The sequence below is a fragment of the Pelmatolapia mariae genome, linkage group LG6, assembly GCF_036321145.2.
Source record: "Pelmatolapia mariae isolate MD_Pm_ZW linkage group LG6, Pm_UMD_F_2, whole genome shotgun sequence".
NCBI classification, from domain to species: Eukaryota; Metazoa; Chordata; class Actinopteri; order Cichliformes; family Cichlidae; genus Pelmatolapia; species Pelmatolapia mariae.
Window position 1 is genome coordinate 19,525,807 of NC_086232.1, and position 12,804 is coordinate 19,538,610.

Sequence of the window (12,804 nt, forward strand, 5' to 3'; positions counted from 1 at the left end):
CCAGATTGGTTGAGGATGACTGAGCTAAAATCCTGTTGGACTTCTTGGTCCGTCTGGAAGTTGGTCCGTCTGTATCTGGAAGTCATCTGGTGGACAAGCAGAGGAAGGCGGCTGTAGTGATAGAAAGCTATACCAAGTGACAGCAATGTGAGGAAGAAGGAACATGAGAAGTTCGAGAAATACCAAGGACTCAAAGAGGAGGTAGAGAAGCTGTGGAGGGTGAAGGCAACAGTGGTCCCCGTGGTAATTAGAGCCCTCGGGGAGGTGACCCCCAAACTGGGCGAGTGGCTCCAACAACTAGCAGATTCCAGAAACAACATCCAAGATCTCTGTCCAGAGGTTTGCAGTCGTAGGAACACCAAAGATACTGCACAGGACCGTTAACCTCCATGCCTCTGGTAAAGGACCCGAGCTTGAAGGAGATATATTTATATATTTTATAACTCAATTACTTCTACTTGCAAAGACTGCAGTGCCTCTTTTGCTCGAGCATATTTGAATGCTCAAAAGGCTAATGACCCCTGTTGGATATGAGCAGCCAAATTGGAGTGTCAGAAAACGATTTTGAGCTTAAATATAAGCCAAAAACAAAGAATGTCATTTGGCAGGAACATTTAATTGGACATTTTGAACAGAGTAGTGTTTGCAAAGGACATAAAGTACTGTGCTCAAAGCATTGCACCATAAATTAGAGGTTATTGCAAGGTTGCAGGTCAGCTGATTTTGACTTTGTTGGGTTCCAACTGTGTGTTAAACAGTCTTGATGCACATTAAAAGGTGAGGTATTTTAGTTTAACAGTCCAGTCCATGGTGAACAATAATTAATTACAATAATTACTTCATAGCTTACAGTATTTTAAAACTGTATGATTACTTTCTGACATTTTATTTAAAGGTTATTGTTTGTTTGGGAAAATTGCCCTCTCAGTTATCTGCGAAATGTGAAACTGTGCTCTATTTTTTGGGGCAGTATTCTGAAGTCAGATTCATTAAGTGACCAATTCTGACGGAGAACGAACAAATGGCTTCCATTTATACAGCATATTGTAGCAATTAAGTTGTAAAAGTCCTCGCATCCTTGGAGGTATATCTGAATCTGCACTGCAGCCACTTCAACAACTTCTAATTTAAATCGATTTTAATTTGCTTTGTATTCCCTTTTGTCACTCAGTCGTGCATTAAATAGATCTCAAGTCACTGAATTGCGCAGGGGTTTTCTTTTCATTGGTAAATCAATCAAGAGAACAATTGATCATATATTTAACTTATTATCTAATGCTTCCTGCCTCTGTGTCTTTGTCCCTTGCCACATGAACTGATGAAGTGAAAAGCCGTGTAATGTAATGTGGTGTAGCTGTAGCAGACAGTAAGGGCTTTCTATAATACAATAGGCTGACAAATGACAGACATGATGAACCACTTTGAAACTGAGATATATGGTTTAAAAGTAATAGAACACCGTTGCTTCAAATCAAAGCACATTGAACACAGTTTATGGTGTAACACAGTGAATAAGCATCAAAACATCATTAGATAAAATCAGAATATTCTTCACAGTGACACAGCTTTGCACCTTTCAAAGAAACACTTTGTATTTGCAACGCCAAATATGTTGGAACGTATGTGGTATATGGGTTGTTTTGTTATATGAAAGACTCAAAAGGAAGACCAAATGACTAATATTGCAGAAGAAAGATACAATTTGCTCAGGGAATGTGGATTATACTCTGACATTAAGCGGAGCAAATTAAAATAGCTGAAAGTCATGTTGCAGGACATTATGATACAGTCACACTAGTGAAGACAGTGATTGGACAACATTATTTCAACTTTATGCAATGAACTTGCAATCTCACTGCCTTTGAAATGGTTGCTTTGAGGACAGCACTTACACTCAGTTGCTGTCTGTCATGATGATGATAAAGTGGTCAGTCTGCTATCAGATTGCACTTGAATAACAAATATGTTGCTGTCTACATACACAGAAATTCACATTAACTAATTATATTCAGATTCCAGCCAGAAACTCATGGATTTGAAACAATAATCTCTCCACAAATAGTGCCACAGTTGTTGATGGTGATTTAACTTAAACGCAAATGCAACCAGTTGGCAACCAGTTGAATTGAGTGCCCTGCTACAAAGAGATGCATTGCAGATGAGTTGCGCTCATCAGCACAGATGGACTCAGATTGATTGCTACATGTTTGCAATCTTTATGCATGTGTATACAGTGGTCCCTTGCTATAATGCGGTTCACCTTTCGCGGCCTCGTTGTTTCGCTGATTTTTTTGAGTGCAATTTTGCATTTTTAAAATTTTTATTTATTTATTTTTTTCACAGCGCATTGTGTTCTGCGTCCTAATTGGCTGTATACCATTGTCAATCAATCTCCCCCATGCCGTGTCTCCTGTACAGTACAGAATGCATTCACCTTGTAGAATTTACATAAATCTTTGATCGCTAGCAGTGTGACTCTGAAGTGCTGTACTGTATATTTGTAAGATTTCTCCCCAACAAACACCACAATGTCGACGAAACGTTTTGCACCGTCAGAGGCACCTTTGGGTACTTTTGGTTTCATTCTATTACACTAGACTTATTTTTCTACGAAGGTTTGAACTTTGAGAGTGTTTAAACAGGAGAGAAAAGTGTGAAAATGTTCATTCCTGTCTGAGAAAAGTGTATAGTGAGGGGTTTTACAGCCTTAAAACATCTATAATAATTGTAAAAATAAAGTTGGCTACTTCGCCGATTTCACCTATTGCAGGTTATTTTTAGAACGTAACTCCCACGATAAACAAGGGAACACTGTATTGGACAGTGATTATTATTTGCAAACCTTCAACTGCAAATTGACGTTTCTTAGAGTGACTGTTGTCAGTCCAAATCAGACTGCCACTGTTTGGAGATAGATTGGCTCCCATTGGCCAATCTGTGCAGTTACCATGTGATCGAATAAGGTTGGTGGTGTTGCACCTTAAACTGCAGGTGACCAGTTGGTCACCACAGCTACTTGTAATCCGTTTCTAACAGATTCAACGCAGTCACCAGTTTTTCATAGTTGCATGGAGTCAGCCATCCTGCTTTTACTTTAGGGTGATGGAGCCATTAGAAGCATGGCAAGATAGGCCAGTATGAGACCTTTTGGACTGTATAGCCAGAAATCCTCTGGTCTTCTGAGAAATGTAGAAATAATGATATATCCTGATGCAAATAATAAAAAATTGCATCAGGATATATGGAACTAGTTACAGTTTTATGAAGAAAAGACGTGATGCACCTTGACTTGGCTGTCACATTATATTTATCATCTTTAATTATTTACATTTGCCCCTGTTTTCCTCTCCTTTTTTATTCCTGTCTTTTATCTCCTCTTTTTTTCTTGATTTTTTTTTTATTTTCCACCTATCTTGAGTTTGATGATGACGCATCATTTTCTTATTCTGGTACACTAAAAGATAATTAACCTTCCATTCAGTGATTTATTTATTTACATATTTTGTGTTTGTATTTACTGATGGGTGTTACACTGACAAAGACTGCACACTGGTCCATTTAAATGTATGTAAACGTGAAATAAATACATGTTAATTTAGCAAAGAACTCTGTGTCTTCAATCATTTGTGTAGGAAACCCACCAAGGAGTCCTGCACAAGATGGATTAAACACATTTCCCCTGAAGTATCCAAATTTGGTTGTGGTTACTGCAATAGGCAGCATAACTTCTACACAATTTCCATCGCTTTTACAGTACAAGGATTTTTTTTCTTCTTTCTTCTTCAAGATCTTGACCAACACAACCTGGTTTTGTGACATATACTGTTGTTTATGTTTTCAGGTTGCTCATTCAAGCCAAGCTGCTGCAAAGCTCAAAAGTCTCTGGAGTTTATTCCGATAAACCTGCACACCCAGAGGATGAGGGTGACATGCCCTAAAAAAACAGGTACTGCACTTCTGACTTGGACTTGTTTTAGATTCATCATTGCATGTATTGTCTTCAGACGTCCTTTCAGACAATTAGGTTTTGTGTGGAAGAACAGTTTCATTCTAAGTGGTTCTCAGCTCAAAGTGTGCACAATGTAGCTTCAAACACGGTATGGAAACATTGTCACCTACTGTGCTTGACTTCTCCATCTGTCTGAGACACTCAGGGGGCTCAGACAGGGAGGTTCTAGGTCATCACCCGGGCTGAAAGGTGAGAATTAACTTGGCCTAAAAAAAAACAGACAAAACACTAATTAAGCCCTTTGCGTTTTTGTGGAGTGAAGGACTAGGCTGTCTCTTCCACTGCTGCTCTGTTGCTGGCAGAGGCTGTTTTTGCCCTGGAACTGTCTCAGCGTATTAAAGCAACTAACTACTGCCTGATGATCTGTGAATGGGCTCAGTGCAACTAAACAACAGATGATTGATGGAAAGTTGAAGGCAGGCAAACCTTGAAATACATATCAGTCTTTCTTTAAGGCTTCTGATAGGACAAATAAAAATAGTCAAACAGAGACATTATACAGTTCTGCGACTTTTTATCTAAAAATATCAATATAAACTTTAGAGGAGTTTGTCACCTGGTTGAGAGGCACTATTAATTCCCTTCTGTTGGCCCAATTCACACCAGACAGAGATGCTGCAGCTTATGTGTAATGCAGAGTATACACAGCTTCCACTGGTGTCACAATGTTAAGTAAGTAATGTTGATCAGCGGACATGCCAGAGTGTGGTGCAAAAGTCTCGATCCATCCATCATTTCTTTATATTTTGCTTCTAAGAAGCCAGACTTTCTTGTAATTGTAGATTTTTGTATGATAAGCCATCTAACACTGACATATTGAATCAAAAAATGAGGCATCTAACTGATGAACAGACAACTTGGCACTACTGACAACCTGCTGTAGAAACACATCATTTATTTAATTTCTTGAGACTTATTTCATAGCAAATGTAGTGCGGTTTGACAGATCTAAAGTATCATTTTTGAGACAACAAAGTGATTCTCAAATAACTATTACACAAAAACCTGGGATGGCTCAGCGTGGTGTGCAGTGTGTCCTTAAAAAGTTTGAGGAAAGTGGAAAAGTGGAGGGCAAAAGAAGATGTGACAGTTTAAAAAATTATCTACAGCAGACTAACAGTATCTGAAAGTCATGTCCTTAAGAATTGGGAAGAAATCCAGCAAAGACCCAGATTTTACACAGGACCTGAGAGATGCACCTGGACATCAAGAAACGAGGGATGGTATTGTGAGTTTTACACAATAACATATTGGCTGAGAGATGTTTCACCAGTCGAATCACTAGTCAAATCAGACTTTTTAAAGTGCTTTAAAGCACAAAAGTTATGGAAATGTGGCTTTCAGTACTTTGGTATGATTTTACAACTAATCCAAGATGGATGCAGTAAGCCAAGGAAACCATAAAAACGTAGCCTTCATCTTTCATGATACTTTTAAGAAGCTCTATTTTGTCTACAGTATGTATCGATACAGCAACACGACTGGCTCATGGTTTCCAGTGCTGATTGTCTCTAATTAGCTCAACATGTGCCAGCTTTCATGCATGTTCATCAGTGGTTATCTGATGTGAATGGTTAAGTTAAGCCACTGATGAGAAGATTGTCTTAAAAAATAGCCATCATTTCTGGGTATTAGGCTACCCTCTTGTTTTAATTTATTCTAGCAACCTTTGTTGGATGTAAAATTCCTTTTTTATTTTCTTCAAAATTACTTGATTTGAAAAGGCAAAAGAAAAACCACAAGGAAAGAAAATGATTGCAATCAGAGAGGCACGGAGGACAATGAAAACTGGTCCTTAATGCAACTGAGTTTCAGTTTCCAACTACAGTGAAGAGCTGTATTTTTCCATTTGATTTTCTGAAGTGATGAAGTTTGGCTATGTAATTTACTCAACAATGCAAAGCCATTAATTTTCATTTTGTCTCCTGATCGTTCAGCAAGAAAAGGAAATAGGGAGGAAAGCAACACTTCCAGCTCTAAACAGTATTCATTTGTTTTACTGTGAGTGGCTGTCTTCTGTCTCTAAAATGACAACTATAGAATATTTCCAGCCTAAATGCACAGCTCGGCAAAGCTGAACTGAAAGCATTATTCAGCACTCATTTGGGTCGAGTAAAACAATGCTTTGTCATTGTTAAAAGGGACTGTTGAATGGTTTAAGCATGGATTATAACCAATCATCCTGACTGCCACAACCAGTTTACTCTTTCCAGAAAGCCACTGTCCTCTCAGTATAACAGCTTGCTCCGTTGTTGATTTATTGAGAAACGGTCGGTGTGTGAAAAAGAGCAAGCAAATCGAGCACAAATTGGTCATTGTGCTTGATGTTCTGAAACCCGCCATTGCTTTTCAGTATACTTCTGCTGGGGGGAGAACCAATTAAGGGAACCTGGATATCTGAAAACTCCAGGGGCCAGACATGTGGCAGTCAGGGAGTGTTATGGCCAGGCACCTCAATAATTAATGGAAGAAACAGTGGGCAGTAGCAAAGCCTCGACATCAAACCACTATTGGTCTACAGTGGTGTTGTCATTTACTTCTCTGCGGCAAGACTTGCAACTGTTGTGTCATTAATTTGTGTTGTCAGCCTCTTTTTTTTCCAAGCAGGCTTTTCCTGTGGTTAGAATATTATTGTGGACTGTTGTTTTCTCATGGGCGTTCATTAACTGACCAAGCACCAAAATATTCACCCCCCCATATTCCCCTCTGTTTTTCCTGATTTAATTGACAGTTTCAGCCATTACTCATTCAAATCAAGCCCTGTTCTAAGCACCTCTGTGCCGGCTAGCCGTCTGTGAAGTGTTTATTTACTTATGACCCCGGTGTGCAAATTGGAACGAAATACTGTGACATTGGTTGTCCTTCCAGGTTAACGTGGGACCAGAGCAAAATAAAGATGAAAAGATGGCAAGAAGTAGAGCCAAGCATACATAGAGATAATTAGAGGCTGACAGATATGAGATTTGAAAGACCGATTTCAATACCGATATTTGATGACGAAAATCTGATACATTGTTTTTTCCTTTCACAAAACATAAATAGATCCACTTAACGTTGGTTATGTGTTGTTATTTATGATTCCTTACTAAGGTAATATGAGAGCGCTGTTTAAAAAATATTTTGCTTTATTGACACTCACGTGATTACTTGTTGCCATTTGTTGCCAACATAGTTTAACAAACTATCCAACTTCAACACTCATAACATGCTTGAAGGGTGTTTCTCCCATCTATTGTTTAATTTCTAATTTTTCATTTATTGGCCATTAGATATGGAGGTTGGCATATTTACATATTTTTTTACATTTTAATTTGAGCTGAAGCCGGAAGACAGCCAAATCTTAATATCACATTAGAGTCATTCCTCATGTCCGTGTGTCTTTAAATGTTGAAATTACTCTTATTAGCGGCATTTCCATCATTTCCGTAAAAAATCCTACTTGAAATTATATTAATATTTAATTTACTTTGACAGGATTCATTCATGTTCTCAGTTTTCTCAATTCAAGGTCCTCCAGTAACTCCAGTTTTGCAGGTTCTGCCTTTCAAAAAAAATCAGTATCTAAAATGCTGTGAACTCAATTTTCTCTCTCTTTACAGATGCGTTTTACGACATCGTCACTGTTGGTGCCCCAGCAGCCCACTTCCAGGGCTTTAAAGGTGGTGGTCTCCAGCGACTCCTGAGCAGATATGAAGCAGAGAAAAAGAGGTACAAAATGAATGTTTACACCATGAAGGCATAGGTACCTGAGTGATTTAATCCAGGCCCATGTTAGAGGAACTGGCTTTTATTGACAAAAGAATCTAACTTGGTCATAATTAGTACTGGCAAGCAAATTTACCCCTGGCCCACAGACTTTATTTTCGGAGCCCCATACAGTTACTTACAGCCAAGCTATTGCTGAAATTAGACTGGGACTCTACTGCCTCTGACAGCTCTATTTGACTCGAGGCAACAGGCGTGATCGAAAGGGTTTGTTGAGTCAGAACTTCCTCTGCACCTGTTCTTTTTCCTGGCAAGCATTTTTCTTTTTTCCTAAATATGTTCGTGAACACTGAAGAGCTGCTTTTTTTCTGCAACTTCCCAGCTGCCAGCTGCAGCTCGCACTCGAGTTTTAAGGTTTTAAGAAAGGGGGAAATTGTCAGCTGAGTTTATGAGCAGCGATAAAACTGGTACTACACAACGATGTGCACATGGACACCAGTTGTCAGATGGGTCTGCAGTTAGCTCTGCAATAATCCAGCAACTGTGATGACGTGTAATTTTTCTCAGAGAAGCAAGTCCTTCTTGTAAAACAATATGAATTCTTAACAAATATTTGCTTGGAGTAAAAACTCTTTCTAATATACTGCTCTTTCTCAAACCAGTGTTCAACCTAGAAACATTTTTAATGCCTTTCATTGACAAACAGGGAGATTTTTATATTTTTATGTTTTATTAAGTTCGGTATTTGGCTGTGAAGCATCTCTCTGCTTCATGGCTGGATGGGTTAAATATGTCTTGTTTGCTTTCTTCACTGATCATCACTGCTAGATCTCCAAATCCTGTCATGGTGCTGGGTCTGTGATCCAACGTTTGTGTTTGAATCTTTGAGTTTTGTTAATTCACGGTTGTTTTGATTTTGAAAAATTGTTAATTAGTTCCCTTTACTGTCCCCTCCCTGTTCCCTTAGTCTCGTCTCAGGGCTCAAGTCTTCTGTGTTCAGTTACTCTCATTGTCATGTCTGTTTATCTTTTTATCTCTGTCCTTTTCTCACTGTTTCCTGTTTTATTTTGGTAGTCTCTTATCTTGTGTGCTTAGTTTTTGCTTTACCCAGTCTCATTTCCTTGATAAGTTTCAGCTGCGTTCCCTGGTGTTTTCACTTCCCCTGATCACCCTCCTGTGTATTCATTGTTGCTACCTCCCCTAGTCCATTGTCTGAGCGTCTGTTCTTCAATCCCTTGTGTCTCCCAGCTCTAGTTTTCAGTCCTAGTTTATGTTGAGTAAGTGGAAAATTTCAGTTTTCCTTTTTATTCAGTTTTATTTTGTACACTGATCATCAGCTTCAATAAATTCTCTAGTTTCCTGTTTAACTCAGCCTGCCTGAGAATCTGCTTTTGGGTTCTCACTTTCAACATTTGACAAATGACGTTGATATAATGGTATTATGCACACACATACATATATAAACATATTCACTGAAAATGCCCTCAGGGGCCAACACATCCATATGAGTCTCTCAAACCCGAGATCAGCAGTATCCTGTAAATGTTGCTGTCTTTGCCTTTTGGATGCAGGATGGAGCTATATGTCACTGAGGTTCAGTATGTGGTCACTTGAGTGATGCCAGATGAAATGAAGGGTGATTTTTCCCATAGCTCCCCATAGAGTGCAAAGTCATTACAGACCATGCCAGATCCAATTAGTTACAGAGTTTGCAGCTCAAGAAAAGGGGGAGAAGCAAGATTGAGAGGGCTGAGGTATGGGTATAAAATGGATAAGCTGAAGGGAAAATAGTCGCGGCCCTGTGCTGATAATAAAAAATAAAGAAAGGGCTTTTTTTTACGGTAAAGTGCACAAGTGAATTTGCTGAAGATGGTCAGTTTTATCTGCTAGCATGAACAATGATAAGGTTAGCATATTTTCGAGAATCCACTGAAGTGAAATCATTCACTTTGAATGAGAGATTAGACTTCAGAAATAATTCTCTGGGGAGACACACAGCTTTTTGTTTCATATTTGACTTAGCTAATGACTCACTGTAGCTTAAATTTTCCAATTTTCCGCCTGGCTACCCGACTACGGCCTGCACTCAGCCTGCATGTTTGACCTGGAATGTAGTGATTTGTCAGTAAAAACAGGAATAAACTCACATTCTCTAAGTATTCACTCTGGCCATTATAACGGACGTGCACGCTTATTAAATGGCTGAAGGACAGGAAAGACACTCATTATTTTATTTTTCGGTTTACCTTTATTGTGCACACACCAAGCATCAGACCGACTATTTAGCCTAAAAGGACCTGATGAGGCTTTTTGTGTGTGTTAATGCGAAGTACTGTTGCTGTTTCTAAGCGAGAGTCCCTTAATTGCACTGTAAGTCAAGCCTATTTCAGCAGAGCAAAGATTCATGTGCGCACACACACTCGCGCACGTGTTCATTATACTTCTTCCAGTATGCCTCCTCGGCTTTCAGAGGCAGCCTTTTGTAATCACATTTGATTAAAAAGGGAACAATCGGCGAGATGTGAGACTTGGCTATTCAATGTGATATTAATTCATCAAAGAGAAGATGGAAAAGGATTGAGGAAGGAAAAAAGGAAAACCTGAGCACAGAGGTGTTACCAGGAGGGCAATAAAAGAGCTATTTGTCTTTGTTCCCTGGACACTAGAAGAGAGAGACGGTGGGGGGGGGGGGCTTCCAGATCCATTAAAAACCTGCACTGGCCAAACTTGGCATTGGTCAGAGTACGCAATGTAGTTTGTCTCTCAAGATGGGCCAGGAAAGAGTTTAATCAATAGCTACACTTAGTATTCCTCAAGGAATTTTGCACATGTACACACAGAGCAAAAGCATTTATCTTTCATTAATGCATGCAGTCCCACTTAAATGTCTGTTTTAAAAGCCACTGGGTTATCATCCGTTTTTAATTGAACCCTGTAGACGCTGGTTTTGGATTTTACATTACCAATTATTCATCTAATCTGAATAATGATGCATTTTTTATTTGCATTTTTTTGGAGACGGATGTTTCAGAATCCAAACATTGTCCCGTTTTTTTTTTTTTTGCCCTGTCTAGACTGAGGGAGACAGTGTGGCTGCATGCATTTTACTGGAAGAAGGGGTTGCAACATAAACGTGTAGCCGGACCAACTTTTGTTAGGTCAGCTTTAGTTAGTTGGTGCAGACTTTATACAGCAGAGGTTCTCCCTGTATGTGTCTCTGAATTCTGTCCACCGTAACTGAGAGAGGAAGGAAGCACTGTCATTTCGCGAGGCCTCCCGGTCAAGCAGAACTGCCGAGTGACACATTTCTGGGACACAGAGAGTGGGTGAAACTCGCACACCCTTAATAGAGTCTCACGGGGCTGATGTTCAGATTTAATGTGACTAGCAGCATGTTGTCCAACAAAATAACTTCCTCCCTGAATTACTGTGTGTGGTTGAGGGACAGGACATTGGCAGTGGCTGGGACTCCATGCTGATGGGCAGCAGCTTGTTAGTTCTTTGCCTGTTCTGGAGTCAGCCCGCTCCAGGTTGTGTGGATGATGGTGAAGGATGCTGGCAGAAGCCTTGAGGCTTCTCTGGTCACAGATCAGGGTCTGAAAGTGTCTGAATCATTAAGTAAAGTTTTGGCTGTTATTCTGAGAACCACTCTGAGATCAGTGCCCAGTGGAGGATTCAACAACAGATGGGAGATTGGCGGTTTAAAGAATCTCATTTGAGATCAGATCTTCTAGCATGTAGCTACAGAAAACTGCATATTTTTACTGGGCCGTGAGGCAGTGGCCTGGTTTAAGGACCGTGATTAGAGCATGCTGTCTAAATGACAGAGGAGGCTTTGGCAGTCACCTGAAGTGCTGCAGAGCTCTGTGCTGACGTAGCTGAGTTTTACTCCTGCTGGCTGTCAGTGGCAGGCCACAAGCTCTTCATTAATTTCCTCTACACTATTAATTAGCCATCCGTCGGAGGTGCTTGCTTAATTATGCCGCTGGGCCCAGTGGTTTTCTCTTTCTCATTACTGTCATAACCAATTCCTATTGATCAGATGGGAAAACCAAAGAAGTTCACCATGGACAAGCAAAGAGTTTTAGAAGCATCTTGTCAGGCTTGGAATTTTCTCCTGAACTAAAGTTAGCAAAAAAAAGTGGTGTGCCATTTGTGTCTGAGCATCTGGATGAGCGAGATGCTGTTTGTCTATGAAAAGTGAATCCTAAGAATGGTGATAATTTTATGAATGAATCAATGTGCAGGTGTAAAGCGCACTCAAGTGTGGCGTGCTTATTGTGGGAGTGGCAGCACACCTTTGGTATTTTAATGACTGGAGGTACAGGGCGCACCGAGTGGTGAGAGGTGGGATTAAAAAGAATCCATTATCATACATTATCAGTGAGTGTGTAAAAGTCTGGCAGCAGTTCTTTCTGAAAACATTTCTCTTGCCACAGTGCTGTCTGTAGTGAAGTCTAAAGGAGCCTTACCTGAAAGGAAACCAATTTTCACAGTAGAAGAAGACATGTGAGTGCAAATATTGTCCGATGTAGACACACCTCAATAGTCAGATGAATCAAATTGTTGTTCCCGACATTTTCATTTCATTGTGTTGACGCCACAGACCACAGCATTTCCATTATGAAAATTATGAAAACTTAACAGCAAACTGTGTAAGAGTCGGCACAAAGCAAACTCAAAAATACACATTAAAAACAGAGAACACAGCAGTGAAATGCAACAAGACACAATGCACAATACAAAATGTGATACAAGAGAAGAGCACTATAAAACAAGAAGATAATTATTTGACTCCATAACTGATCCCAATTTGTTTAATATGACAATCCAAGTCAGTATGCGGTTTAAGTTCTTTTGATGAAGACTTCCTCATGTTGAAAACAGAGAAAAGCTTGTTTTAATCAGACCAAATTTCCTTACTAAGTAAACATTTACATTTTTCCAGATAATAGGCCACAGCATTAAAGATAATGTTTACACTGTAACTTTCAAATAAAGGACAATGCTGGGGATATAAAGTATGAGTAATACCAGGATTGTAATATGGCAATACTACCCTAATGTTAAAGCATCAATATAACCTTATT

General features: G+C 39.5%; 1 protein-coding gene across 3 annotated transcripts in view; it reads left to right on the forward strand.

Annotated features, from left to right (window-relative positions):
* Positions 1-12,804, forward strand: part of inpp4b (inositol polyphosphate-4-phosphatase type II B) — a 177,949-nt gene that overhangs the window by 116,139 nt on the left and 49,006 nt on the right. For all 3 annotated transcript variants that reach the window (XM_063476107.1, XM_063476106.1, XM_063476108.2), the window contains 2 exons: positions 3,842-3,946; positions 7,609-7,717. In XM_063476107.1, the coding sequence (XP_063332177.1) occupies positions 3,842-3,946; positions 7,609-7,717 (214 nt within the window). The remainder of the gene's footprint in view (positions 1-3,841; positions 3,947-7,608; positions 7,718-12,804) is intronic.